At 43.0% G+C, this 26,693-nt stretch overlaps 1 protein-coding gene across 1 annotated transcript in view; it reads right to left on the bottom strand.

Moving 5' to 3' along the window:
• Positions 1-24,203, bottom strand: part of LOC139375611 (glutamate receptor ionotropic, NMDA 2C-like) — a 96,301-nt gene extending 72,098 nt beyond the window's left edge. Inside the window, exons 1-3 of the mRNA XM_071117402.1 lie at positions 23,987-24,203; positions 23,711-23,847; positions 23,425-23,523 (exon numbers count right to left, since the gene is read on the bottom strand). Of these exons, the coding sequence (XP_070973503.1) occupies positions 23,425-23,523; positions 23,711-23,847; positions 23,987-24,203 (453 nt within the window). The remainder of the gene's footprint in view (positions 1-23,424; positions 23,524-23,710; positions 23,848-23,986) is intronic.
• Positions 24,204-26,693: the final 2,490 nt, after the last annotated feature.

Raw genomic sequence — 26,693 nt, 5'->3', positions numbered from 1 at the left:
CGCTTTTCTGATGTCCAGAAGTTATTTTCGGTCATAAGACGGTAGCAGAAACATTATGTACACAATAAGTTTAAAAAAATAGGTTACACAAAATACAAAAAAAAATTGCACAATTGGTTGGGAGAATGTAAACCATCTGCCATGTTCTTAGGGACCATCTTTTCAAGGGCCTTACATGCCGTTTGTAAATAAAGTGATTCCCCCAGGAGAGCGCACATGCGCAGTTGTTACCTATCTCTATTTTTTCATCAATTATTATTTTTTTGGGCAGAAATGCCTTCTGGAACATGTGAACTTTCCTGTGCCTTAATAACAAACGTATGTGCCATCTGTAAATACTAGCCATGGAAAAAGACAGCAACATTCCAGCTAGCCATGATAGGCTGAGATAATGAGTGGGCTGCAGAGAGATGAGTTTGGATCGGTCTGCCATGTAACGCGCTTCTATCTATAACATGAGTTGGTTAGTATGTGTAGGTAATCCTTTCTAACGTGGCTTTATTGAAAGATATCACGTATTAGAACTGCACAAGTGTTGCTCTCCACTTTCTGGAGGACCGAGTTTTGAAATCAGATGAATTAGAGTATGATAGCTCAGGAGATGGAGAACATTCAGGAGTTTGATCGCAAATATGCAGATGGAGTCGAAAAGAGAACACACAAAAGGCTTTTGTATAAAACACCTGTCTCCGGATTACATTTTTAAACTAAGGGCAACCATGACAGAGAGGGAGAAGCGTCAGTCTATGTATGCTGGTAAGATAGTCTAGCCAGCTACATTTCACATTTCTAATTTTGTCAGAAAGTTTTCATTTCAAGTTAGCAGTTTACTACCTATTACCTGATCATAATCCAAAAAACATCTTGCAAGGACAAGAAGAATGTTTGTATTGCTAGTATTTTTGTTGTTGTCAACCTCACGAACCAGAGCCAATAGTAATAAAAGAAGTCCAACTCAGTTCTGTTAGTTTTCTTTCTCATGGATTTTCATTCATTCATTATTAGTTGTATGACATTATGTGACATTTGATAAGACTAATTGACAGTTGGCGCTATTTCCAGGTGGAAATGGGACATGTATAACTAATTCAAGAGTCCACAAGAGAGAGTGGAGCTTGTGCAAGTCATCAGACGCAACTTCAAATGACTTCAGGAGTACTTCGTGGACATAGCAGCACTCCAACAAGATCACAACAAGTATGTTCTCACACAGACACACCATCAAGCTCTAACGGTCTCACTGCAGAATTAGATGTTCAACCAAGTTCTACAACGTCAAATTTCAACAACAAAAGTTGTTGCTCCTGCTGTATCTTTCCATTTCTCCAAACATCACATTTCGAAGTTAATGGTTAAGTTTAGGCACTCATTCTGAAGGGTTAAGGTAAGGGTTGAGGTTCGGGATAGGCATAAAACATTACATTTAGGCACTCATTCCAAATGTTTATGGTAAGGGTCAAGGTTTGGGATAGGGTTAAAATAGAAAATACAAAAGCGGTTTCCATGACTAGGACCGAACATGCAACTTTCTGATCCAGAGTCATGGAATTACACCCATCCACAACACACTAGCAAACCCCAGGGCTACTTGATGGAAATAGCACTCAATGTTGCCCCTAGTGGCTGGTTTTGTAGGCATTTCCTAACATCCTCAGGACATGGATAGACGTCCAATTTCGATGTGAATCTTGAACCACCTGGCTGCACACACACACACACGCTACACACTGTCACGCTGCTTACTTTCTGTCAACTTCCTCTGTGTGTGACTGAAGCTGTCCAATTAGGCTGATGGGTCCATACAAGCAAAAGCGTGTATGCCCTCCCACCTGCAGTACAGTATCTGTCTCATGTCTCAGGTAGCCCATGAAAGTCTGCAAGATAGAATGCAATAATTAAGTGAAAATGCCAGAGAAGCCACTGTTTGAGGATATATTGGCACGGGTGTTGCTAGTACAGTGGGGCAAAAAAGTATTTAGTCAGCCACCAATTGTGCAAGTTCTCCCACTTAAAAAGATGAGAGAGGCCTGTAATTTTCATCATAGGTACACTTCAACTATGACAGACAAAATGAGAGAAAAAAATCCAGAAAATCACATTGTAAGATTTTTAATGAATTTATTTGCAAATTATGGTGGAAAATAAGAATTTGGTCAAATTCAAAAGTTTATCTCAATACTTTGTTATATACCCTTTGTTGGCAATGACAGAGGTCAAAGGTTTTCTGTAAGTCTTCACAAGGTTTTCACACACTGTTGCTGGTATTTTGGCCCATTCCTCCATGCAGATCTCCTCTAGAGCAGTGATGTTTTGGGCCTGTTGCTAGGCAAAACGGACTTTCAACTCCCTCCAAAGATTTTCTATGGGGTTACGATCTGGAGACTGGCTAGGCCACTCCAGGACCTTGAAATGCTTCTTACAAAGCCACTCCTTCGTTGCCCGGACGGTGTGTTTGGGATCATTGTCATGCTGAAAGACCCAGCCACGTTTCATTTTCACTGCCCTTGCTGATGGAAGGAGGTTGGAAGGAGGTCACTCAAAATCTCACGATACATGGCCCCATTCATTCTTTCCTTTACACGGATCAGTCATCCTGGTCCCTTTGCAGAAAAACAGCCCCAAAGCATGATGTTTCCACCCCCATGCTTCACAGTAGGTATGGTGTTCTTTGGATGCAACTCAGCATTCTTTTTCCTCCAAACACGACGAGTTGAGTTTTTACCGAAAAGTTATATTTTGGTTTCATCTGACAATATGATATTCTCATAATCTTCTTCTGGATCATCCAAAGGCTCTCTAGCAAACTTCAGATGGGCCTGGACATGTACTGGCTTAAGCAGGGGGACACGTCTGGCACTGCAGGATTTGAGTCCCTAGTGGTGTAGTGTGTTACTGATGGTAGGCTTTGTTACTTTGGTCCCAGCTCTCTGCAGGTCATTCACTAGATCCCCCCGTGTGGTTCTGGGATTTTTGCTCACCGTTCTTGAGATCATTTTGACCCCACGGGTGTAATCTTGCGTGGAGCCCCAGATCGAGGGAGATCATCAGTGGTCTTGTATGTCTTCCATTTCCTAATAATTGCTCCCACAGTTGATGTCTTAAAACCAAGCTGCTTACCTATTGCAGATTCAGTCTTCCTAGCCTGGTGCAGGTCTACAATTTTGTTTCTGGTGTCCTTTGACAGCTCTTTGGTCTTGGCCATAGTGGAGTTTGGAGTGTGACTGTTTAAGGTTGTGGACAGGTGTCTTTTATACTGATAAGTTCAAACAGGTGCCATTAATACAGGTAAAGAGTGGAGGACAGAGGAGCCTCTTAAAGAAGAAGTTACAGGTCTGTGAGAGCCAGAAATCTTGCTTGTTTGTAGGTGACCAAATACTTATTTTCCACCAAAATTTGCAAATAAATTCATAAAAACATCCTATAATGTTATTTTCTGGATTTGTTTTCCTAATTTTGTCTGTCATAGTTGAAGTGTACCTATGATGGAAATTACAGGCCTCTCATCTTTTTAAGTGGGAGAACTTCCACAATTGGTGGCTGACTAAATACTTTTTTGCCCCACTGTATATACAGTGGCAAGAAAAAGCATGAACCCTTTGGAATTACCTAAATTCCTGCATAAATTGGTCATAACATTTGATCTGATCTTCGTCTAAGTCACAACAATAGACAAACACAGTGTGCTTAAACTAATAACACACAAATTATTGTAATTGTCTTGTCTATATTTAATACATCATTTAAACTTTCACAGTGTAGGTTGGAAAAAGTATGTGAACCCCTAGGCTAATGACTTCTCCAAAAACTAATTGGAGTCAGGAGTCAGCTAACCTTGAGTCCAATCAATGAGACGAGATTGGAGATGTTGGTTAGAGCTGCCCTGCCCTATAAAAAAAACTCACGCAATTTGAATTCAAGAAGAAGCATTGCCTGATGTGAACCATGCCTTGAAGAAAAGAGATCAACAGATTTAAGATTAACAATTGTTGACTTGCATAAAGCAGGAAATGGTTACAACAGTATCTCTAAAAGCCTTGATGTTCATCCGTCCACGGTAAGACAAATTGTCTATAAATGGAGGAAGTTCAGCACTGTTGCTACTCGCCTTAGTAATGGCCGATGACTGCAAGAGCACAGTGCAGAATGCTCAATGAGGTTAAGAAGAATCCTAGAATGTCAGCTAAAGACTTACATGAATCTCCGGGACATGCTAACATCTCTGTTGACAAGTCTACGATACATAAAACACTAAACAAGAATGGTGTTCATGGGACGACAACACGGAAGAAGCCATTGCTGTCCAAAAAGAACTTTGCTGCATATCTGAGGTTCGCAAAAGAACACCTGGATGTTCCACAGCGCTACAGGTAAAATATTCTGTGGACAGATGAAACTACAGTTGAGTTGTTTGGAAGGAACACACAACAATATGTGTGGAGAAGAAAAGGCACAGAACACCAACATCAAAACCTCCTCCCCACTGTAAAGTGTGGTGGAGGGAGCATCATGGTTTGGTGCTGCTTTGCTACCTCAGGTCCTGGACAGCTTGCTGTCATCAATGGGGAAATGAATTCACAAGTTTATCAAGACATTTTGCAGGAGAATGTAAGGTTATCTGTCTGCCAGTTGAAGCCCAACAGGACAACGACAAAAAACACATTAGTAAATCAACAACAGTATGGCTTCAACAGAATAAAATACGCCTTCTGGAGTGGCCTGACCTCAACCCGATTTGAGATGCTGTGGCATGACCTCAAAAGAGAGGTTCACACCAGACATTCCAAGAAAGTTGCTGAGAGAAAGAGAAGTTATCTAAGATTACTCCTGACCGTTGTGCAGGTCTAATCCGCAACTACAGAAAATGTTTGGTTGAGGTTACTTCTGCAAAAAGGAGGGTCAACCAGTTATTAAATCCAAGGGTTCACATACTTTTTCCACCCTGCACTGTGAATGTTTATACAGTCTGTTCAATAAAGACATGAAAACTTATAATTGTTTGTGTGTTATTAGTTCAAGCAAACTGTGTTTGTCTATTGTTGTGACTTAGATGATCAGAACATATTTTATGACAAATCTATGCAGAAATCCAGGTAATTCCAAAGGGTTCACATACTTTTACTTGACACTCTATATGCCAATGTATCCTCAAAACACCGGCTTCGAGGGCATTATCACTTTTATGAAAATATTCAAATAATGATAGACTTATTTTCATAAAAAATATATTTTGGTGAATTTATTGATATTATTTAATCCTTCCATGAGATATAGTCTAGACACAAATCTAAGGTTGCTACCCAAGCCAGCTGATCTTTCATTCTATCGTTTCGGTTGCCAGAGACGCGACCCATTTGTTAAGTGTTCTGTATCTATGGACGCAACCCCGTCATTACTTCTAAATGTTCCATTGTAATACTGGCTGTTCTTATCCCTTGTTTTGCTAGCTAGCCAACTACGGCTAACTTACGGTCACGTCGAAAGGGTAGCCAGAATAACAGAAAAGTAGCTGCATTTGTTTAAGCTGTTTTCTAGTGACATTTATTTGGATACAGCTAATGAGCTAATTATGCACATGGCATAGAAAATGTGCTCTCTCGTAAAGGCACTGCTGTTCAGAGGAGATAGTGAACAATACAATTAACACAATCACTTCAAACTGAAGCTGGAAAGACTGCAATCTAGCTGCATTTAATTTTGTTTTACCTGTCTTCTACTGATATTTCTTTGTATGCTGTTGAAAACCAAATGCTAGTCTAAAAGAAATGGGAGATAATGTCTAGATGCTTTTTATATTTGAGATCATGTTTATACATTGCCTGGCTGGGCTAATGAGACAGTGGATTGCTCAGTGAGATGGAACAGAATAAATATGCATTTCAAAGTCATAGCTTTAGCCGGTGGTAACTTGTGGAATACAACTGGCTTTATAGTTACATGATCACATCACAGGGTGACCACATTTAAAATAGTCAAATACGGGACAACAGGATGATTTTAGGGGACATTCCCGGGACAGTGTAGCCTACATGAATAAAAACATTTGGCAGCAACCCCCCACTGACAGATCTTGAATATCATTATAAAATTGCAACATCTGCCTATTGTTTCAAAAACATTTATATTTTTAATACCCTCAATCACCACGTAATTTCATCAATGTCAATTGGTAATGATAGTTCTTTGCGTTTTACCAGTGAAACGTCGAAACTGCGTCTGCATGCCAATCATTTGATCTCAGTTTCATGGGGATATACATTTAGATCTTCTTGAATTACTGTTTTGTGAGCAAATTAGAGCAGATGGCGTTAACAAACGATGTAGCCTTCCTGGATTTTGTTTCAATCAAAGCACATTCTGCCCAATGGCGCACGATGTGGAGTTTAGGCCGCATGCTAATTATTTTGGGACCATTCAGCTAACCATCCTGAAATATGAGAAATTAGGTGCTGTTTTTGGAGTAACAGCAATGTTACACTATGCTATTATATTTGGTTCTGTTATGTAGACTACTTATTAATCATCATGTGATCATTGAAGACATTGATTCTGCTTTTATTCTAACTTTACTAAGGGATCTAGCCCCATTCCGAGAAGTGGCGGAGCGATGCTCTGGTGTGCTCTGGCAGCCCTGCAGTTCGTTGCACCGAACAGTCAACTGAAGCGTAGCCAACTCCATTGCCTTGTGAAAACTTTGGTGATAGAATCGAGAGAGCACGTGGCTGTTTTATGAAAAAAGGAAACATTTCTGCTAGGTCTCAGGGAATGTAAAAGAGTTAGGATGGGAGACTTTTAACATGGTATTGAGTGAGGTAGCAGCAAATATATCAAATGAGCAACTAATAAGTATGGAGAGCCTCCCAAGTTGATGAAATGACCTTATATCGTTCAGCCTAATAAGACTATTTACTTAATTTTGTAGCTCTTCATCAGAAGCACGCTTTTTGTAAGTACACTAGTGCACATGACCAAACGTATATGGACACATGCTCATGGAACATCTCATTCCAAAATCATGGGCATTAATATGAAGTTGGTCCCGCTTTTGCTTTTATAAAAACAGCCTCCACTCTTCTGGGAAGGCTTTCCACTAGATGTCGACAAACCATTTCTGTATGGACCTCGCTTTGCTGAAACACAAAAGGGCCTTCCCCAAACTGTTGCTACAAAGTTGGACGCACAGAGTTGTCTAGAATGTATGCTTTAGCGTCAAGATTTCCTTTCACTGAAACTAAAGGGCCATGAAAACCATGAAAAACAGCCCCAGACCATTATTCCTCCTCCGCCAAACTTTACAGTTGGCACTATCCATTCGTGCAGGTAGTGTTCTCCTGGCACAGCCAAATCCAGATTCATTCGTTGGACTGCCAGATGGTGAAGTGTGATTCATCACGTTCCACTGCTCAGGAGTCCAATGGCGGCTAATTTTACACCACTCCAGCCAACGCTTGGCATTGCACATGGTTATTTTAGGCTTTTCATGAATCTCCCGACTAACAGTTCTTGTGCTGACATTGCTTCCAGAGGCAATTTTGAACTCAGTAGTGAGTGTTGCAACCGAGAATTCATTCTGTGAGTTTGTGTGGCCTACCACTTCTCAGCTGAGCCGTTGTTGCTCCTAGACATATCCACATCACAATAACAGCATTTACAGTTGACCGGGCAGCTCTAGCAGGGCAGAAATTTGACAAACTGACTTGTTGGAAAGGTGGCATCCTATGATGGTGCCATGTTGAAAATCACTGAACTCTTCAGTAAGGCCATTATACTACAAATGTTTCTATGGAGATTGCATATCTGGGTGCTCGATTTTATACACCTGTCAGCAGCAGGTATGGCTAAAATAGTTGAATCAACTAATTTGAAGGGGTGTCCACATACTTTTGTATATATTGTGTATATAGTTGGGAGGCCAAACTGTCCACTCCAAGTTTAACTGGAGTTTAGCCTGCAAGGATTTGAGAAATATGATTGGTTGGCTATAAGCCTATGACATTGGCCTACTGTCTCATCTTAAACTGCGCAGAATATCAGATCTTAACAACGATTGGAGAAGTGTTTAACATCACAATTAAGCTGAGGCTACCACATCCTCATGATTTATATTTCATAAGCCATCATGACTGGAAGACACTGCTTTTGTTGAATAATCCTGGGTCAATGGAAACCTGCCTATTGACTGATTTCACCTGTATTTCTAGACTTTGCACTTCAAAGTAAACCTCAGCTTTGTTATAAATATACCAGTGCTTAATTTGAGCAGGATCATGCCAGCACAGGATCCGGCACCTCTCAGTTTTGGACTGTTTCATTTTGAAACCTATTTGCCAGGATCCGGTACCTCTGGTGGCATAAAACATAATTTTCAGACAAAACAGGCCTTTCACAATATTTCAAATACAATCATGGGATAGCACTGGTTGGAAAGCAAATGGGTCCTGCTGAAACAAAAATAGTTATCTGGCTGTAGGCTACGAAAATATTTTCCAACTTTCAAATATTCCTATTGAGTGAACAGCATTGTTTTTACAAACTAAAACGAGGGAGATAGGCTTTTGGCACGAGCTCATCGGCCATTGCCGGTGAGTGAGCTGCACATCATTGGGTGAGTCAGTGAAACTGGAAAGCTTTTTAAGGACTATAATTTCCTCCTCATATTGGTCAAGATTGTGTCTCGTCCACACACCTTGGCCTAGGCTATTGATTAATTCAAGATTGTCATTTTTTATGATCTCTCATTCTCAGTTTGTCAGTGTCAAAGTAGCCTGACATTTCAATCATTTTGCAGTATTAAAAAAATATTCTGCTAAAGTCTCCAGTCATGTAAAATTACATAGAATTGCATAAAATGTGTTTATAAAAAGGCCCAATTTTTCCCACATCCTAGGTTACAAAAATAATTCAGCAAGCGCCTCTACTCTACTGCTCTAGTCTAGAGCACTACGCAAATGCAATGACATGCGTGCAATGCTTTATTATAAAGGTGATTTTCCGGTACCTCAGAGCTCCCCAGATTACCCCCTTTGCATGCTCATTTTCTGTTCCGGCACATCCCAATTTACAAATTAAGCACTGAAATACACCCAAGAAAATCCATTTTATTTACCATAGTGATTCAGGAGTAACATTAAAACAGAATAATATGCTCCACCAACATTAGACAACTATACAGAAAACCCTAAAATTGCTGAGATTTGTGTGTGTGTGTGTGTGTGTGTGTGTGTGTGTGTGTGTGTGTGTGTGTGTGTGTGTGTGTGTGTGTGTGTGTGTGTGTGTGTGTGTGGAGTGAGGGACGATGAACATGAATATGTGTAGGAGTGTGGGACAGAACGGGTGGGTGGATCCATAGGGTATATGTTGGGTGGGAATGAATGAGAATGGATGAGTAAGTTGATGGATGTAAGTGTGTCTGAGAGGTAGGAAGGGTGGGAATAAGACGGGTAGGTTTTAATGTGACAAAAGAGCAGGAGGTCCACGTACCCTCGGCCCAGATGTTTGTCCGACGTTGTCGACGTACCTGGAGAAGAACTCGGGCGGCACTTCTCAAGACCAACTCCAGGTATCGTCGACAAGCTCCCTGCCGCAGGACCCCAGCTCCCCGCTGCCACATTGGGCAGAGGGTATGGCTTTCCACTCGGGACCTGCTAATTCGGGTGGTGTCCCGCAAACTGTCCCCCCGTTTCATTGGTCCTTTTCCCAACTCTCGAGTCCTTAGTTCCACTGCTGTCCATCTTTTGTTACCCCGTACCCTCCGCATTCACACTACTTTCCATGTGTCTAGGATTAAGCCCGTGTCTCAGAGCCCTTTGTCTGCTGTCTCCAGGCTCAACCCTCCTCCCCGTGTCATCGATGGCCATCCGGCATACACGGTGAAACGCCTCCTGAGTGTTCGACCACGGGGCAGGGTTTTCCAGTACCTGGTTGACTGGGAGAGTTATGGCCCGGAGAAGAGGTGCTGGTGGTTTTAACCTTCCGGACTTGGAATTGTATCAACTCGCCACCCAAGGCTTTTACTTGTGACATATTGTTAAATGCACTAAAGAGGAACAATGGGTGCATATTTAAGATGAGCATGCTCATCCCCAAAACTTTTCACTTGTCTATTTTCAAAGGATAAAGCTAAGAACATTGACCACTTCATCGTTAAGAACACTACAACAATATGGAAGAAAAGGAAACATATTCTACAAGAACCAATATTACTCCCTAAAAACACAACCCCATGTTACAATCCTTGTATAGCTTTTCAGAATTCACCGATAAATTGGTCCACATGGAAAACTAAAGGCATAGAAACCAAAAATACATTTTAGACTGGCCAGTGTAGATATTTTCAAATACATGCAACTTAAAAGTTTCATATCAAGAAATGTTGACTTGAAATATTTTGGACATCAGGGCAGTCTTGAAGGAATCCTAAGAGTCAGAAAAGGATTTTCATGTCATAAGATATATAAAAACTTGCAGACAGCCTTTCCAACTGACAGTGTCTTCGAAAAAAAGATTAACTATTGGAACCAAGAATTAAAAATAACTGATATTGGCTCAAGATGGGGTGAATGTTGAAACATAATTAACGAAATATCAGTTAAAGAAATACTTGAGATTTAATCCATTATTTACTAATGCATATAATTTATTACATATAAAATTCACAATTTCTTCAGCACAACGGCAGAGTCATGTCTTAAGTGTAAAACTAACAATGACTCAAAAATGTACAGTCGTGGCCAAATGTTTTGAGAATGACACAAATATTAATTTCCACAAAGTTTGCTGCTTCAGTGTCTTTAGATATTTTTGTCAGATTTTACTATGGAACACTGAAGTATAATTATAAGCATTTCATAAGTGTCAAAAGCTTTTATTGACATTTACATGAAGTTGATGCAAAGAGTCAATATTTGCAGTGTTGACCCTTATTTTTCAAGACCCTGCCCTGGCATGCTGTCAATTCATTTCTGGGCCACATCCTGACTGTTGACAGCCCATTCTTGCATAATCAATGCTTGGAGTTGAGAAATTGTGGGTTTTTGTTTGTCCACCTGCCTCTTGAGGATTGACCACAAGTTCTTAAGGTCTGGGTAGTTTCCTGGCCATGGACCCAAAATATCGATGTTTTGTTCCCCGAGCCACTTAGTTATCACTTTTGCATTATGGCAAGGTGCTCCATCATGCTGGAAAAGGCATTGTTCATCACCAAACTGTTCCTGGATGGTTGGGAGAAGTTGCTCTCGGAGGATGTGTCGGTACCATTCTTTTTTCATGGATGTGTTCTAAAGGCAAAATTGTGAGTGAGCCCACTCCCTTGGCTGAGAAGCAACATGAATGGTCTCAGGATGCTTTACTGTTGGCATGACACAGGACTGATGGTAGCGCTCACCTTGTCTTCTCCGGACAAGCTTTTTTCCGGATGCCCCAAACAATCGGAAAGGGGATTTATCAGAGAAAATGATTTTACCCCAGTCCTCAGCAGTCCAATCCTTGTACCTTTTGCAGAATATCAGTCTGTCCCTGATGTTTTTCCTGGAGAGAAGTGTCTTCTTTGCTGCCCTTCTTGACACCAGGCCATCCTCCAAAATTCTTTGCCTCACTGTGCGTGCAGATGCACTCACACCTGCCTGCTGCCATTCCTGAGCAAGCTCTGTACTGGTGGTGCCCCGATCCCGCAGCTGAATTAACTTTAGGAGACGGTCCTGGCACTTGGTGGACTTTCTTGGGCGCCCTGACGCCTTCTTCACACACAATTGAACCGCTCTCCTTGAAGTTCTTGATGATCCGATAAATGGTTGATTTAGGTGCAATCTTACTGGCAGCAATATCCTTGCCTGTGAAGCCCTTTTTGAGCAAAGCAATGATGACGGCACGTGCTTCCTTGCAGGTCACCATGGTTGACAGAGGAAAAACAATGATTCCAAGCATCACCCTCCTTTTGAAGCTTTCAGTCTGTTATTCGAACTCAATCAGCATGACAGAGTGATCTCCAGCTGTCACGACTCCCGCCGAAGTTGGTCCCTCTCCTTGTTCGGGAGGCGTTCGGCGGTCGACGTCACCGGTTTTCTAGTCACCACCAATCCATGTTTCATTTTCATTTTGTTTTGTCTTCATTAAACACACCTGGTTTCCATTCCATAGTCAATGTTCTTTACTTAACCCTCTTGCTTCCCTTTCTGTTTTGTGAGTGATTGTCATTGTCATGTGAGTTCGTTCTTTGTGCTCTGGATATTTGTATTTTTTTTTTTTTTGTATTACTCATACCTGTGTCCTGCACCTGACTCCGCTTATCCATTCACCTAATCGCTGACAGAATCACTCACCATAGAATGGAGTCAGCAGGTGCAGCCAGCCAGCCCTCCTCTCCCAGTGGAAGAGCGCGTTCAGCAGCACTCGACTATGTTACAGAGTCTCGATACAGCCACGGATCGCGTACTGCAAACCAAGGACAGATGGGAGAGAGGGGATTTTCCGGTTAATCCATCATCAACATCATTCAGCTCCCACAACAACCTCCACTGCCGGGTGCCAGGGGTTCCTACTCCAGCTGGAGCTCTACCTGGCAGCTGTTCAGCCGGCCCCTTCGGGACGCGAGAGAGTGTGCGCCCTCATCTCTTGTCTGACTGGTAAAGCCCTGGAATTGGCCAATGCCATCTGGGGAAGGAAAGGCCAGACGTTGGACAATTACGAGGATTTCACCCGCCGCTTCCGGGCGGTTTTGGATCATCCACCTGAAGGGAGAGCGTCAGGGGAACGCTTGTACCATCTAAGACAGGGGATGAGGAGCACTCAAGAGTTTGCGCTGGACTTTAGAACTCTGGCAGCCGGCGCGAGATGGAATGAGCGGGCCCTGATCGACCACTACAGATGTAGTTTACGCGAGGACGTTCATAGGGAGACCACCCATAACCTTGACCAGCTGGTGGACCTATCCATCCGGGTGGATAACCTGTTGGCCTCCCGCAGACGTCCAGATCGGGGTCCGGCAGTTCCATCCCCCAGCACCTCTGATCCAACACCGATGGAGCTGGGAGGTGCTGCTATGAGGGGGACCGGAGGGGGGACCATTCCCTGCACCACCTGTGGCCGCAGAGGGCACACTGCTGGTCAGTGCTGGGGAGGTTCACCAGGGGGTAGAGGTAGCAGGCGGAGCACTGGTGGATCATCCCAGGTGAGTAGGCACCCAACTCACCCTGAGCTCTCTGTTGCACACATGTGGTTGTATATAGAATTTCCTGAGTTTTCCCCGCGTTCCCAGCATAAGGCGCCAGTAGATTCAGGCGCAGCTGGGAACTTTATTGACCGTTCCTTTGCACTTAGATTAGGGATCCCTATTGTTCCTGTTGATGTTCCCTTCCCTGTACATGCCTTAGATAGTCATCCTTTGGGGTCAGGGCTAATTAGGGAGGTCACAGCTAGGGAGGTCATAACGCAGGAGGGTCATGAGGAGATAATTAGACTCTTCCTGATCGACTCTCCTGCATTTCCTGTGGTGTTGAGCCTTCCCTGGTTGGCCTCTCATGACCCCACTATTTCGTGGCAACAGAGGGCTCTCAAGGGATGGTTCCGTCAGAGCTCAGGGAGGTGTGTAGGTGTTTCCTTGGGTGCCACTATGGTGGAGAGTCCAAACCAGGTCTCCACCATGCACATTCCCCCCGAAAATGCCTATTTGGCACTCGCCTTCTGTAAAAAGAAGGCGACTCAATTACCACCCCATCGACAGGGGGATTGTGTGATAAATTTGACGCTGCACTTCCCAGGAAGAAGCTCAGCCCGGCGGAGCGAAACTATGAAAACTATGAAACTATGATGTGGGGGACCAGGAACTGTTGGCTGTGGTCGGGGCCCAGAAGGCGTGGAGACATTGGCTTGAGGGGGATAGACACCCTTTCCTCATTTGGACTGACCACCGCAATCTGGAGTACATTCGGGCAGCGAGGAGACTGAACCCTCGCCAGGCGATATGGGCCATGTTTTTCACCCGCTTAGTTTTCACCGTATCCTACAGGCCAGTTTCCCAGAACATTAAGGCAGACGCACTGTCCCGGATGTATGACACAGAGGAGCGGTCTGCAGATCCCACTCCCATAATTCCAGCTTCTTGCATGGTGGCACCAGTGGTATGGGAGGTGGACGTGGACATCGAGTGGGCGTCACGTGCAGAGCCCACTCCCACACAGTCTCCAGTTGGGTGTCTGTACGTTCCGTTTGATGTCCGCAATTGTTTGATCTGTTGGGCTCACACGTCACCCTCCTCTGGTCATCCTGGCATCGGTCGGACAGTGCGCTGTCTTGCTGGGAAATACTGGTGGCCCACGTTAGCTAAGGACATGAGGGTTTAGGTTTCCTCCTGCTCAGTGTACACACAGTGCTAGGCACCTAGACACCTGCCCAGAGGGAAATTACAACCCCTTCCCCTTCCACAACGACCGTGGTCACACCTATCGGTGGATTTCATGATGGATCTTCCCCCGTCACGGGGCAACACCACGATCCTGGTCGTTGTGGATCGGTTTTCTAAGTCCTGCCATCTCCTTCCTTTGCCCGGTCTCCCTACGGCTCTACAGACTGCGGAGGCCCTGTTCACCCACGTATTCCGGCACTACGGGGTGCCTGAGGATACAGTTTCTGATCGGGGTCCCCAATTCACATCTAAAGTCTAGAGGGCGTTTATGGAATGTCTGGGGTCTCGGTCAGCCTCACCTCAGGTTTTCACCCAGAGAGTAACGGGCAGGTGGAGAGAATAAACCAGGATGGGGTAGGTTTCTGCGGTCCTATTGCAGGCCCGGCCGGGGGAGTGAGCGGTTTTCATCCCCTGGGCAGAGATGGCCCAAAACTCCCTCCACCACTCTTCCACTAACCTATCACATTTTCAGTGTGTGCTAGGTTATCAGCCGGTCCTGGCACCGTGGCATCAGAGCCAGATCGAGGCTCCTGCGGTATACACCAGGGGACCGGGTCTGGCTCTCCACCCTAAACCTACCCCTTCGCCTGCCCTGCCAGAAGCTGGGTCTGCGGTTTGTAGGGCCATTTAAAGTCTTGAGGAGACTGAACAAGGTTTGTTATAGGTTACAACTCCCCCTGATTACCGTATTAACCCCTTGTTCCATGTGTCTCTCCTCAGGCCGGTGGTGGCTTGTCCGCTCCAGCAGTCTGAGGTGCGGGAGGTATCGAGGGGGCCCCGGCGTATACTGTGAGAGCCATCATGGACTCAAGGCATCCGGATCGCCCTACGTCTCGTCCTCCGGGTTGTCCCCGAGGCCGGTGTCGGCTCGCTGCTGGAGCCACGCGTCAAGGGCGGGGTACTGTCACGACTTCCGCTGAAGTTGGTCCCTCTCCTTGTTCGGGCGTCGTTCGGAGGTCAAAGTCACCGGCTTTCTAGTCCTCACCGATCCATGTTTCATTTTGTTTTGTCTTCATTATATACACCTGGTTTCATTCCATCATCAATGTTCCTTATTTAACCCTCTGGCTTCCCTTTCTGTTTTGTGAGTGATTGTCATTGTCATGTGGGTTCGTTCTTTGTGCTCTGGATATTTGTATTTTTCCTTGTTGGAACATTGCTTACATTTTGAGTAAATTCAGATGATGACTCATACCTGTGTCCTGCGCCTGACTCCTCTTATCCATTCACCTAATCGCTGACACCAGCCTTGTCAACACTCACACCTATGTTAACGAGAGAATCACTGACATAATATCAGCTGGTCCTTTTGTTGCAGGGCTGAAATGCAGTGGAAATGTTTTTTGGGGATTCAGTTAATTTGCATGGCAAATAGGGACTTTGCTATTAATTGGAATTCATATGATCACTCGTCATAACATTCTGGAGTATATGCAAATTTCCATCATACAAACTGAGGCAGCAGACTGTGAAAATTAATATTTGTGTCATTCTCAAAACTATTGGCCACGACTGTTTCTTTTACTGTTCCACTATATGACCACTGATTATGATTACCATGTGTTTCTGGATAGACCAGAGCTATTTTCCATATGGAGCCCTGACTGGGATACGGTACGTGTTTATGAGTGTTTATCACGCAGTTGTGTGAGTATTCCTCAGGGGACACTAGCTGTCTCCCTCGTTAGGAGATACTGATGTTAGCGTGTGTACCAGTCCCTCATCACAACATCTGGATACACCACTGTCTACTGAACACAACCAACAAATATGACTCATAGCCTGGAAAACACAAAAGCACGCACGTATGCACGCGGATACAAACACACGCAAACACACAAATAGCATATCCGACCGTGAACATAAAACACGCACACCAATAGCAATCAAATACAATCACACACAAACACTCACCAAAAGAAAGCATACGATAACACATGCAAGCAAGCCCACACACACACACCAATAGCCAGAATATATACGATCACACACACACACTTTGTCTTCCTCCCCCCTCTATATCATACCCTCTTGATCATTTGATTGGTACATGCATAACCTGACAAAAGACATACAGCTCCTTTTCTTTTTTTCATCTTTCATCTCCCTTTCATCGTTCCTTGTTTAGTGATGGATAGATCAGGGACAGAGGATAAAGGACAAAAAAAAGGAACCAGAAATAGGTGTCAGACTGAATAGCAGGGTCCTTTAAAAAATACACCAAAGACATCAAAGATATGCCTCCTCCTCATCATTATCTTCATCATCAGGGCCATTGATAATCAAGCACTATTGAACCCTTTTATCTATGAATAGGATCACACACACAGAAACACACACACTTCCCTTCCCACCTGCAGGTTAGAGAGGCGAGCCAGCGGGGAAAAATCTGAGTCTGATGGGGAAAAATCTGTTTGGAAATTAGTTGGCAACCGGAGGGTTGCTCGTATCATATCCTATATGCCATTGCCTGCCGTTGTGCCCTTGAGCAAGGCACTTAACCTCCCACAAAAACTGCTCTGGGGCACCCAGTGTGGCAGCCCTCCACTCCTCTCCAAAACCTATGTATGTGGCTATGTGTATGATCAGTATGTGTGTCTTTCGGGGGATTGGGATAAAAGCGAAAGTAACATTTTGGTTGGACCCTAGGTTGGTTGCAATTGACCAATAAAGTGATCTTAATCTTAGTCTATTGTAAGAAACCCTACTAATGAGTTTCTTTGCCGGTTCTATGGAAACCAATAGCATTCTACATGGAATCAAAAAGGTTCTTCAAAGGGTTCTCCAATGGGGACAGCCGGAGAACCCTTTTAGGTTCTAGATAGCACCATTTTTTCTAAGACATTTTAGATGTCTCAAAGCCTTACCTTCGCTTGAAGAGCCATGGCTGATTGTGTGTCAGCGAGTGACTCATCTCTGAGTCTTTAACAAGCTGTCAATTAGACCCTTTTAAAGAAGAGACAAGGGTTATCTATACTCTAATTACAGATAGAGCCAAATACTCACTCGCAGGCTATCAGCTATCCGCAAGTGTGAGATAGAGAGAGGTGGGGGGGTAGAGAAAGAAAGAGAGGGATAGAGGAAAAGAGATAGGAATGGAGCGAGAGAGTGGATGAGAGAGAGTGGTGGAGAGGAGAGGGTCAAAACAGAGAGAAAAAAACAGAGTGGAGGAGAGATGGAGAAAGAGGGGGGGGGGGGGGGTAGAACATGGAGAGCGTAATAGATGAGAGAGTGACAGGGGCAGAAGGGAGTCTCTACCTCCTAAAGGGTCTAATTAAGTGTTTAATAGAGTGGCAGAGCTCTGAGAGACCACTGGCTGACTGTGTCACACACACGCACATGAGCACACAAGCGCACAGACAGACACACACACTCGATGCCATCAGCCCAGCATAGTGCTTGCTACCTGCCATCACATCATCTGTCTCCGAGGATCTTACCTCGGAAGCGAGGTCATTCCCCAAACTATTTATTAAAATGTCATATTGCATTCTGTCTTTGTTATTCATTCAGTTAAGCCTGTACTCGATTGAACTGAAGTACTGACTTCTGTCAGTAGGCTACAGCTTCATATAGACACCAGATTATGACTGATTTATTTCCACTCAATCAATCACTCTCTCTCAATAACGCCATCACGTCTTTGTGTCTGATGCATTTCTATCTAAAACATTGACTCAACAACAGCCCAACCCCTGTTCAGGTATTTATTCACATTCCCACTATTTCACAGCATTGTCATTGTACTACTACAGATATCCCTATTCCCAGCATTGTTGTCAGTAATATTCCTGTGCACATACATTTAAATTCCACTGTTAGCTCTGTTACTGTTAGCCCAAATGGGAAGCCCACTGTGGTCAACTCATCCAGTACTATTATTTAAAATACCATAACTATTGATACCCCCTCTGTTTTCAAATCATATAGAGGGCTTGGGGCTGTTACACATAAACGTGCAAAGCTTGATGTCAAAGATGGACCTTCTTGATGTCTGAGTATAGACACGAGCCCTGATATTCTGGTTCTCACGGAGACCTGGCTCGAAATTTTCAGGTGTTATATACTGAAAAGGGGGGAGGGGTAGCTACTACACTACCGGTCAAAAGTTATAGAACACCTACTCATTCAAAGGTTATTTATTTATTTTTACTATTTTCTACATTGTAGAATAATAGTAGAGACATCAAAACTATGAAAAAATACATATGGAATCATGTCGTAACAAAAAAAGTGTTAAACAAATCAAAATATATTTTATATTTGAGATTCTTCAAAGTAGCCACCCTTTGCCTTGATGACAGCTTTGCACACTCTTGGCAGTCTCTCAACCAGCTTCACCTGGAATAATTTTCCAACAGTCTTGAAGGAGTTTCCACATATGCTGAGCACTTGTTGTCTGCTTTTCCTTTACTCTGCGGTCCAACTCATCCTAAACCATCTCAATTCGGTTGAGGTCGGATGATTGTGGAGGCCAGGTCATCTGATGCAGCACTCCACCACTCTCCTTCTTGGTCAAATAACCCTTACACAGCCTGGAGGTGTGTTTTGGGTCATTGTCCTGCTGTGAAAAAATGATACCCACTAAGCAGAATCCAGATGGATGGCATATTGCTACAAAATACTGTGGTAGCCATGCTGGTTAAGTTTGACCAGCAAAGCACCGTCACACCTCCTCCTCCATGCTGTATGGTGGGAACCATGCATGCAGAGATCATCCATTTACCTACTCTGCGTCAAAGACACTGAATCAAAAATTGCAAACAAAAATCTCAAATTTGGACAAATCAGACAGATTTCCACAGGTCTAATGTCCATTGCTCATGTTTCTTGGCCCAAGCAAGGCTCTTCTTCTTATTGGTGTCTTTTAATAATGCTTTCATTACAGCAATTCGACCTGATTCACACAGTCTCCTCTGAACAGTTGATGTTGAGATGTGTCTGTTACTTGAACTCTGTGAAGCATTTATTTGGGCTGCAATTTCTGAGGCTGGTAACTCCAAAGAAGATATCCTCTGCAGCAGAAGTAACTCTGGGTCCTCCTTTCCTGTGGTGGTCCTCATGAGAGCCAGTTTCATCATAGCGCTTGATGGTTTTTGCGACTGCACTTGATGATTCTTTCAAAGTTCTTGACATTTTCCGGATTGACTGACCTTCATGTCTTAAAGTAATGATGAACTGTCATTTCTCTTTGTTTATTTGAGCTGTTCTTGCCATGATATGGACTTGGTCTTTTACCAAACAATCTTCTGTATACCACCCCTACCTTGTCACAACACAACTGATTGTTTCAAGCGCAATTAGATGGAAAGAAATTCCACAAATGTACTTTTAACAAGGCAAACCTGTTAATTGAAATGCATTCCAGGTGACTACCTAATGAAGCTGGTTGAGAGAATTCCAGGAGTGTGAAAAGCTGTCATGAAGGCAAAGGGTGGCTACTTTGAAGAATCTCAAATATATTTTGATTTGTTTAACACTTGTTTTGGTTACTACATGATTCTATATGTGTTATTTCATAGTTTTGATGTCTTCACTATTATTCTACAATGAAGAAAATAGTAAAAAATAACGAAAAACCCTTGAATGAGTAGGTGAGTCCAAACTTTTGACTGGTACTGTATGCGATATCAACACTTGTGGTAACATGTTCTCTAAGTGTCACGATCCCCAAAAGTTCGTGTTTTTGATCATAAATGTAGCCCTATGCCAAAATATGCATTTGTTTGTAACAGGGATCCACCCACTCTCTGCTTAAGCAAGTTCTGTCCGGCACTGGCATTATTACTGAAAATAAGAGCGATAAGTGATGCATTTAATCAGGTTAAGGTTTTACTAAGCTAACATATGGAATAATTTTAAGATGGTCATAGCATGGATCATTTATCTATTTTATTTAGAATTTTAAGATCCCTTTAGGTCTAAAAAATGTATATAAAAAATATTGAATAAAATATTGAATTTGGCCTTTACTACTACAAGCCATAGAAACGTATTGAATAACACATTTATAAATGACAAAAAGACAGTTATCAAATAAATCATAAGGAATTAGGAAATATTTTGTTTTTTTACATCCCTTAAATTTGTTGGCACAAAACTACCTCCATACTTCCATTCATTTTTATGAGTTACCTTCAGACGAGGCCTGTGACACTTGTGGGAGTCGTAGAGCAAAACTGAGAACACAATCATGTTTGTGAGAGTCTCATTAGTTTGTAGGCCAAATTATTTGGACACTTCAAATGTTTTTGTGAGAAGACTGATTTTTTGGATGTCTCATGGTCTGACAAACACTGCTGTAGCTCGGCCACCTTCGACCACAGATGCGCCCTCATACCATCCTTCATCCCCCTCCTGTTCCATGTACCTATTCCCCAGGTCGTTGCTGTAAAATGAGAATGTGTTCTCAGTCAACTTACCTGGTAAAATAGGGTTAAATAAAAATAAAACAACCTAAACGGGTCGATTTTATGTCCTGTACTTTTTACTGTCTATATAAATATTGGTCTATCTGCAAAGAATTGTAACGTACACCTGTATGCATATAACACTGTTGTGTATGCTATTGCCCCCATGGTTGACCAGGCTTTTTCAGAGCTGCAATCTGCCTTTGTTGCTTTGCAGAAAGCATTTGCATGAACTGAAATGTATATGCAGATAAAACCAAGGATGTTAAGTTTTCTGATAAATATCTGGGCATCTGAATTGATGAAAAGTTATCTTTTAAAAAGCATATGGATGAGTTAGTTAAGAAGTTGAGAATACAAATGGGCCTCTTCTTTAGAAATAGATCAAAACCATTTATATGAATGCAGCTGCCACTGCACGGAAACCATTAGATGCAGTTTACCACAATGCACTTAGCTTTATTACGGGCGACAGGTTCAGTACACATCATTGCGTCTTATATCAGAAAGTTGGCTGGCCCTCTCTGAAGTCTTGTAAATCGACACACTGCTCTCTTTTTGTTTATAAAGCACTCTTGCACAAACTTCCACCGTACCTTACTTCATTGTTAAAATACAGATATACGAGTCACCAGACCCGATCACAGGGATGACTTAAGACGTCCGCATGCTTCCCATCTGAAACCGTTCGGAACTGTTCCTGCATACATTAGGACATTTTGCGATGTTTTTCTTCGTTTTGGTCTTCGGCAAAGTGGTGACCCTTGTGACCTTAATAATTATCACTCTATTTCTAAACTTTCTTGCCTCGAAACACATTTGGAATTCTTGATTAATGCTCAGCTAAGATATTTCTTTACTTTAAAATCTATTCTAAATGTGCATCAGTCAGGCTTCAGACCCAGGGCAGAGCACCATTTCGGGAGCATCACTGGTTTTAAACGATGTGGTAAATTGTTTGGATAGGAAGAAATACTGCGGTGCTCTATTCATTGACTTGTCTACGCATTCGACCACTCTTTACTAATTCCCTGCTAAATCCGAACATCAGGCTAGTGTAACAGTATAACTTTAAACCGTCCCCTCGCCCATACCCGGGCGTGAACCAGGGACCCTCTGCACACATCAACAACAGCCACCCACGAAGCATCGTTACCCATCGCTTCACAATAGCAGCAGCCCTTGCAGAGCAAGGGGAACCACTACTTCAAGGTCTCAGAGCAAGTGATGTCACCGATTGAAACGCTATTTAGCGCGCACCACCGCTAACTAGCTAGCTATTTCACATCCGTTACACTAGGCATGTGCACGTGAGTGAGAGAGGTATATATTCTTATTCCATCCCTTTACTTAGATTTGTGTGTACAGGTACTAGGTAGTTGTTGTGGAATTGTTAGATTACTGTTAGATATTACTGCACTGTCGGAACTAGAAGCGCAAGCATTTTGCTACACTCGAAATAACATCTGCTAACCATGTGCATGTGACCAATAAAATGTGATTTGATAGGGAGTATGTGTGTGTGTGTGTGTGTGTGTGTGTGTGTGTGTGTGTGTGTGTGTGTGTGTGTGTGTGTGTGTGTGTGTGTGTGTGTGTGTGTGCGTGTGCGTGTGCGTGTGTGTGTGCTTATGCGCATCTGTATTGTATGTGTGTGAGTGCTACTGTCAGTACTATAAATACAGGGTGTTGATGACAGGTGTTGGTGCCTCACATCTCTTGGGTGAGGGGAGGGGGGAGAGGAAAAGGGGAAGGAAGGAGTGATGAGAGAGAGATGAGAGGGAGGAATAGTAGGTGAAAGTGGGAAGATGAGTTTGAAGTGGGGTGAGGGATGAGCTAGGGACAAGAGGAGGGACAAAGTGAAGATAAAGAAGAGAGGGTGAGGTTCGGTGGACACTGTGGGGATCAGGCTACAACAGAACCAGAAGTGATCTGATGATTGATCATCTCTCTACACTCTAAGCATCGAGCTCAATGTGTCTGTCTGAATGTATTTCTGTGAAACACTGTGCACATCATCATGGTATAATTTGTCTGTATAAGGATGACTGATTGAGGTATAGATCCCTCTCAGTATTTCTCGTCTCAGATTCTCAGAATTATTTCCTGCTTGTTTCCTAGCAGAACAACTCTTTCCCAGCTATTATCTGATTAAGGTTGATGGAGATGAGGTAGAAGACATGTTTCTATTTCTCATCCATGCCCTGTGTTGCATGTTTAGACAGAACACACACATTTATTTACAGACTGGTGTTAAATATTATATCTGTAGAGGTGTTGTGGTGTTGCATTGCTGTCTGTAGGTGTTTGAATTGGTACCCTGTACAGCAGAGTATCGAATCTTATCCTACTGATGTTTTCTGTTCTACGAGATAATGAATTGCATCCACCTGGTGTCCCAGGTCTAAATCAGTCCCTGATTAGCGGGAATGTCTGGGAAAAAAAGCAGTGGAACTGACTTCAAGGTCCAGGGTTGAGTTTGAGGGATATACAGTATAGGTGATTTGTGTCACATTATGTGGTGTCTAGAGGAGTTTTAGTACTACATGATGTGTTATGCTAGGGTTATTTGTGATTTGTGTGGTAGCTTGAGTATATATACAGTATTATGTGTTGTCTTACCTTGTGAGGTATGACAACGGTAGATCCTCCACTGATGCCAACGATGGGCAGAGCTGTCTGAGTCGACAGGAAGTCTAGGATCTGAGCCACTTCTGCCACCTGCTTTTATTCAGTCCAGGAGATAGTCAAATAGATACACACAACATATAGATGATTTTTACCAAGGAATCTGGCATCTCATATCTATCCCGTTTTTTCAATATCCCCAAAGGACAGAGGTTTGTATCTGAGTTAACCTTCCGCCTTGTTTAACATGATTGATTGATTGATCCATCGATTGACTGACCTGAGGTCCAGCTCCTGATCCCACATCGTCCTCGAACACGACCCCATGCAGTTTCTCTATCGCCATGGTTTCACAGAGACGTGTCAGCAGGGCGCGAGGGTTGGTGTCGTTAACCAGAACAGTGACCGGGTTCACCTCTAGGAAGAAGAAGACAAAAGCAGAAGAAGAAAGAATGTTGCACTCCAAAGTGAACATAGTATGTGCTTTAGTGCTTTTTTGCACATAAGTATTCATGTCAAGAACATACAGTGGCAAAACTGGTTCACAGGTTCATACCTAGGGGAAGATCAGCGAAGTCCTCTCTGCTCAAATGACCCCTGACCTCATTCTGGTAAGCAGAGCCACAGAACACCACCGCCACGTTAATAGAGGGATGAGGGATGAGAGGGCGGGACAGGAGGGGAGGAAGGGAGGAGAGGAAGAGGAGGAGGAAGAGGAGGAAAAGAGGAGGATATCGCGGAGAAGAAGGTGGCTGTCCTGGAGGAGCAGCCATTTCAGCACCTTACTGCCTGGAGAGGAGTAATAGGAGTAAAAATAGAAAGGGGTGGGGAAGAGGAGAGAAAGAGATATGGAGAGGGGGAGGAGGTGAGGGTGGGACAGAGGGTTCAAAGAGAGGGAAAGAAATGGAGAGCAGTAGTCAGACATGCAAGCAGCTTTTGTCTGTGACAATTGATGTGTTGCTCCACGAAACTAGTCTCTTTTGCGTCCCTTTGATATTTTAAGTAGAAATTGTGCACCAGTATTGGATTTTAAAAGTCTGTTATATTAAATGAAGTGCCCTTTAATATAGACCACATGGACAATTCAATAAATCCAACATTTTTATATGAATAAACATTTGCTAATGTCCCTTTGTGCACTCTCTGTGACTTCTCGGGAAGATTTTAACCCACTTAAGCCCACATTTCTCCCCATAATTGTAAAGCCCTATTTATTTTGTTGCTTTGACAAAGTCTTTCCTGAAGATGATCATTTATTTAATGTGATTAGTGATTGATAAAAATAAAATACAAATCCCTCATTTTATGGTCAACCCTGTGACGCAAACTCCTCATTTTAATATTGCGCAACTATTCCTTTTTCCCCCTGGTGTTTTGTGGTGGAAAACTGAGCACGTCGAGCATAACATGTCAACCCTGTTACCCATAGATAGACAGGCTTAAAATGTTTTACCAATTTACATTTTCGGTGAAACTTGCATTCAATTTCCTCTCCTTGTTGCACACAAGCTTCCATTCCCCCTGCCATAATGGGAGTTATGGCTGAGTTAAGATGAAATTAAACCTAAATTAACCCTGTTACTTTATTTGGCACTTACTATAGTCTTTATTTAGATGGGGTAACATATTAAGTTTAACTAAGTTCCAACTCACACTCTCAAGCATGTAGATCCCCTGAACGCAGCTCACTTTCTAGCCCACTTTCCAGCTCACACGCTCAAACACATCGATGCCCTGAACGCAACTCACTCTCCAGATCCCAATCACCTGAATTCTGATCACCTGTTCACACACCTGTATGTCATTATCACACACTATTTAGTTCAGTTCCTTGCACCCATCACTGTGCGGTATTGTTTGTTTTGTGACACACTTCTGTTCAGAGTGTTTGGGTTTCCTGTAATTTAATCCTCTCGTGTATGATAGTTGTTGCCTGCCTCATTAACGGCGCCTTTTGCCTAGTCCTGCCTGTTCTTTAGCCTTTATCGGATTTCCTGTTATCAACCTATTGCCTGATCTCCCAGATGACATTACTAGCCTTTTCACTGCCTGTACTGTTGCCTTTTTAAACCCTGTGTATGACCTTCTGCCTGTGGTCCTTTACAAATAAACACCTGCTACGCCCTGCGCTCGAAACCTGTCTCCGATCGTGTTCATTGCACGGGCCCAGTGCAGTCAAAAATGTGATTTTTTTGTTGTCATTTTATATATATTTCCACAAGTTGGAGTAATACTGTGAAAATTATGATAATGCCAATTAAGTGCAAGAGCTGTTTGAAAAGAGCGCCTGACATTTCGACCGCATTGGACCTATAAATTGAACATGTGCTCATCATGACAGAAAGTTAAATTAAACTACCAGAAATTGACTCATTTTGTGGATTGACCCTGAAACCCATAATCCTTCAGTGCATTTGTTTAAGTATTATATATTTTTCTCTCTCTCCATCCCTGTTCATTGCAATCTCACACACACCCACTGACACTGACACCAGCGCCTGACCTCCATCAGACATTAACATTTTAGTCTCTAGCCCCTTTCTACAAGATTTCATCTAGAAACATTTCAATTAGATTAGATGTGTTTATCTTTTGGTCAACTGCTTTCAACAACAACTAGTGCTGAACAACTGCAGGTACATGAATAAAATAGTACCCATCTTCAACGGCAGGAGCATTCGAAGTCATACGGAAGGAAACAGACAAAAATCACCTTAGAAAAGAGAGGCTTGAAAGAGAGTTGAAAGGATACGTCTGATGACAGTTCTATTCTAAGAGCTTAATATCTTTTGTTTTTTACTCTCGTTCTTCATTTGCACACCAAAAACGACAATATCTCAGCATCGAGACATTGGGCCATTTGGTCTGTATTGGAACAAAGAGATAGGAAAGTGTGAGGGATGTGAGATGATTTTGAGGGCCTCTCTGATGACCAGAGATCACACAGATGGATTAGCCAGCGGTCACTTCATAGACACATAGCCGCGTGAAGTAGGGGTGCTGAGTGTGCTGCAGGCCTCTACAATAACATTTTTTATTTTTTTATTTTTTAAAGTAGTGCACTGGGCCTTTACTAGTCCTAGTAAAGTTACTAGTACTAGTTACTAGTACTAGTATTAACAGACCAATATAGCATCTTCCAGCGTTAATGCAAAAACACACCACACCAACAGCACATCTGACAGAGGAGAGTGTATGGTGTGGGGGGGAGGGAGGGCGTAGCGTGTGCGTGTGTGTGCATGCGTGTGGGTGGGTGCTTGCGT

This window comes from Oncorhynchus clarkii, chromosome 20 (genome assembly GCF_045791955.1).
Source record: "Oncorhynchus clarkii lewisi isolate Uvic-CL-2024 chromosome 20, UVic_Ocla_1.0, whole genome shotgun sequence".
Classification (NCBI taxonomy): Eukaryota; Metazoa; Chordata; class Actinopteri; order Salmoniformes; family Salmonidae; genus Oncorhynchus; species Oncorhynchus clarkii.
The sequence above is the reverse complement of the archived record's forward strand: the minus strand, read 5'-3'. Positions and strand labels throughout refer to the sequence as shown.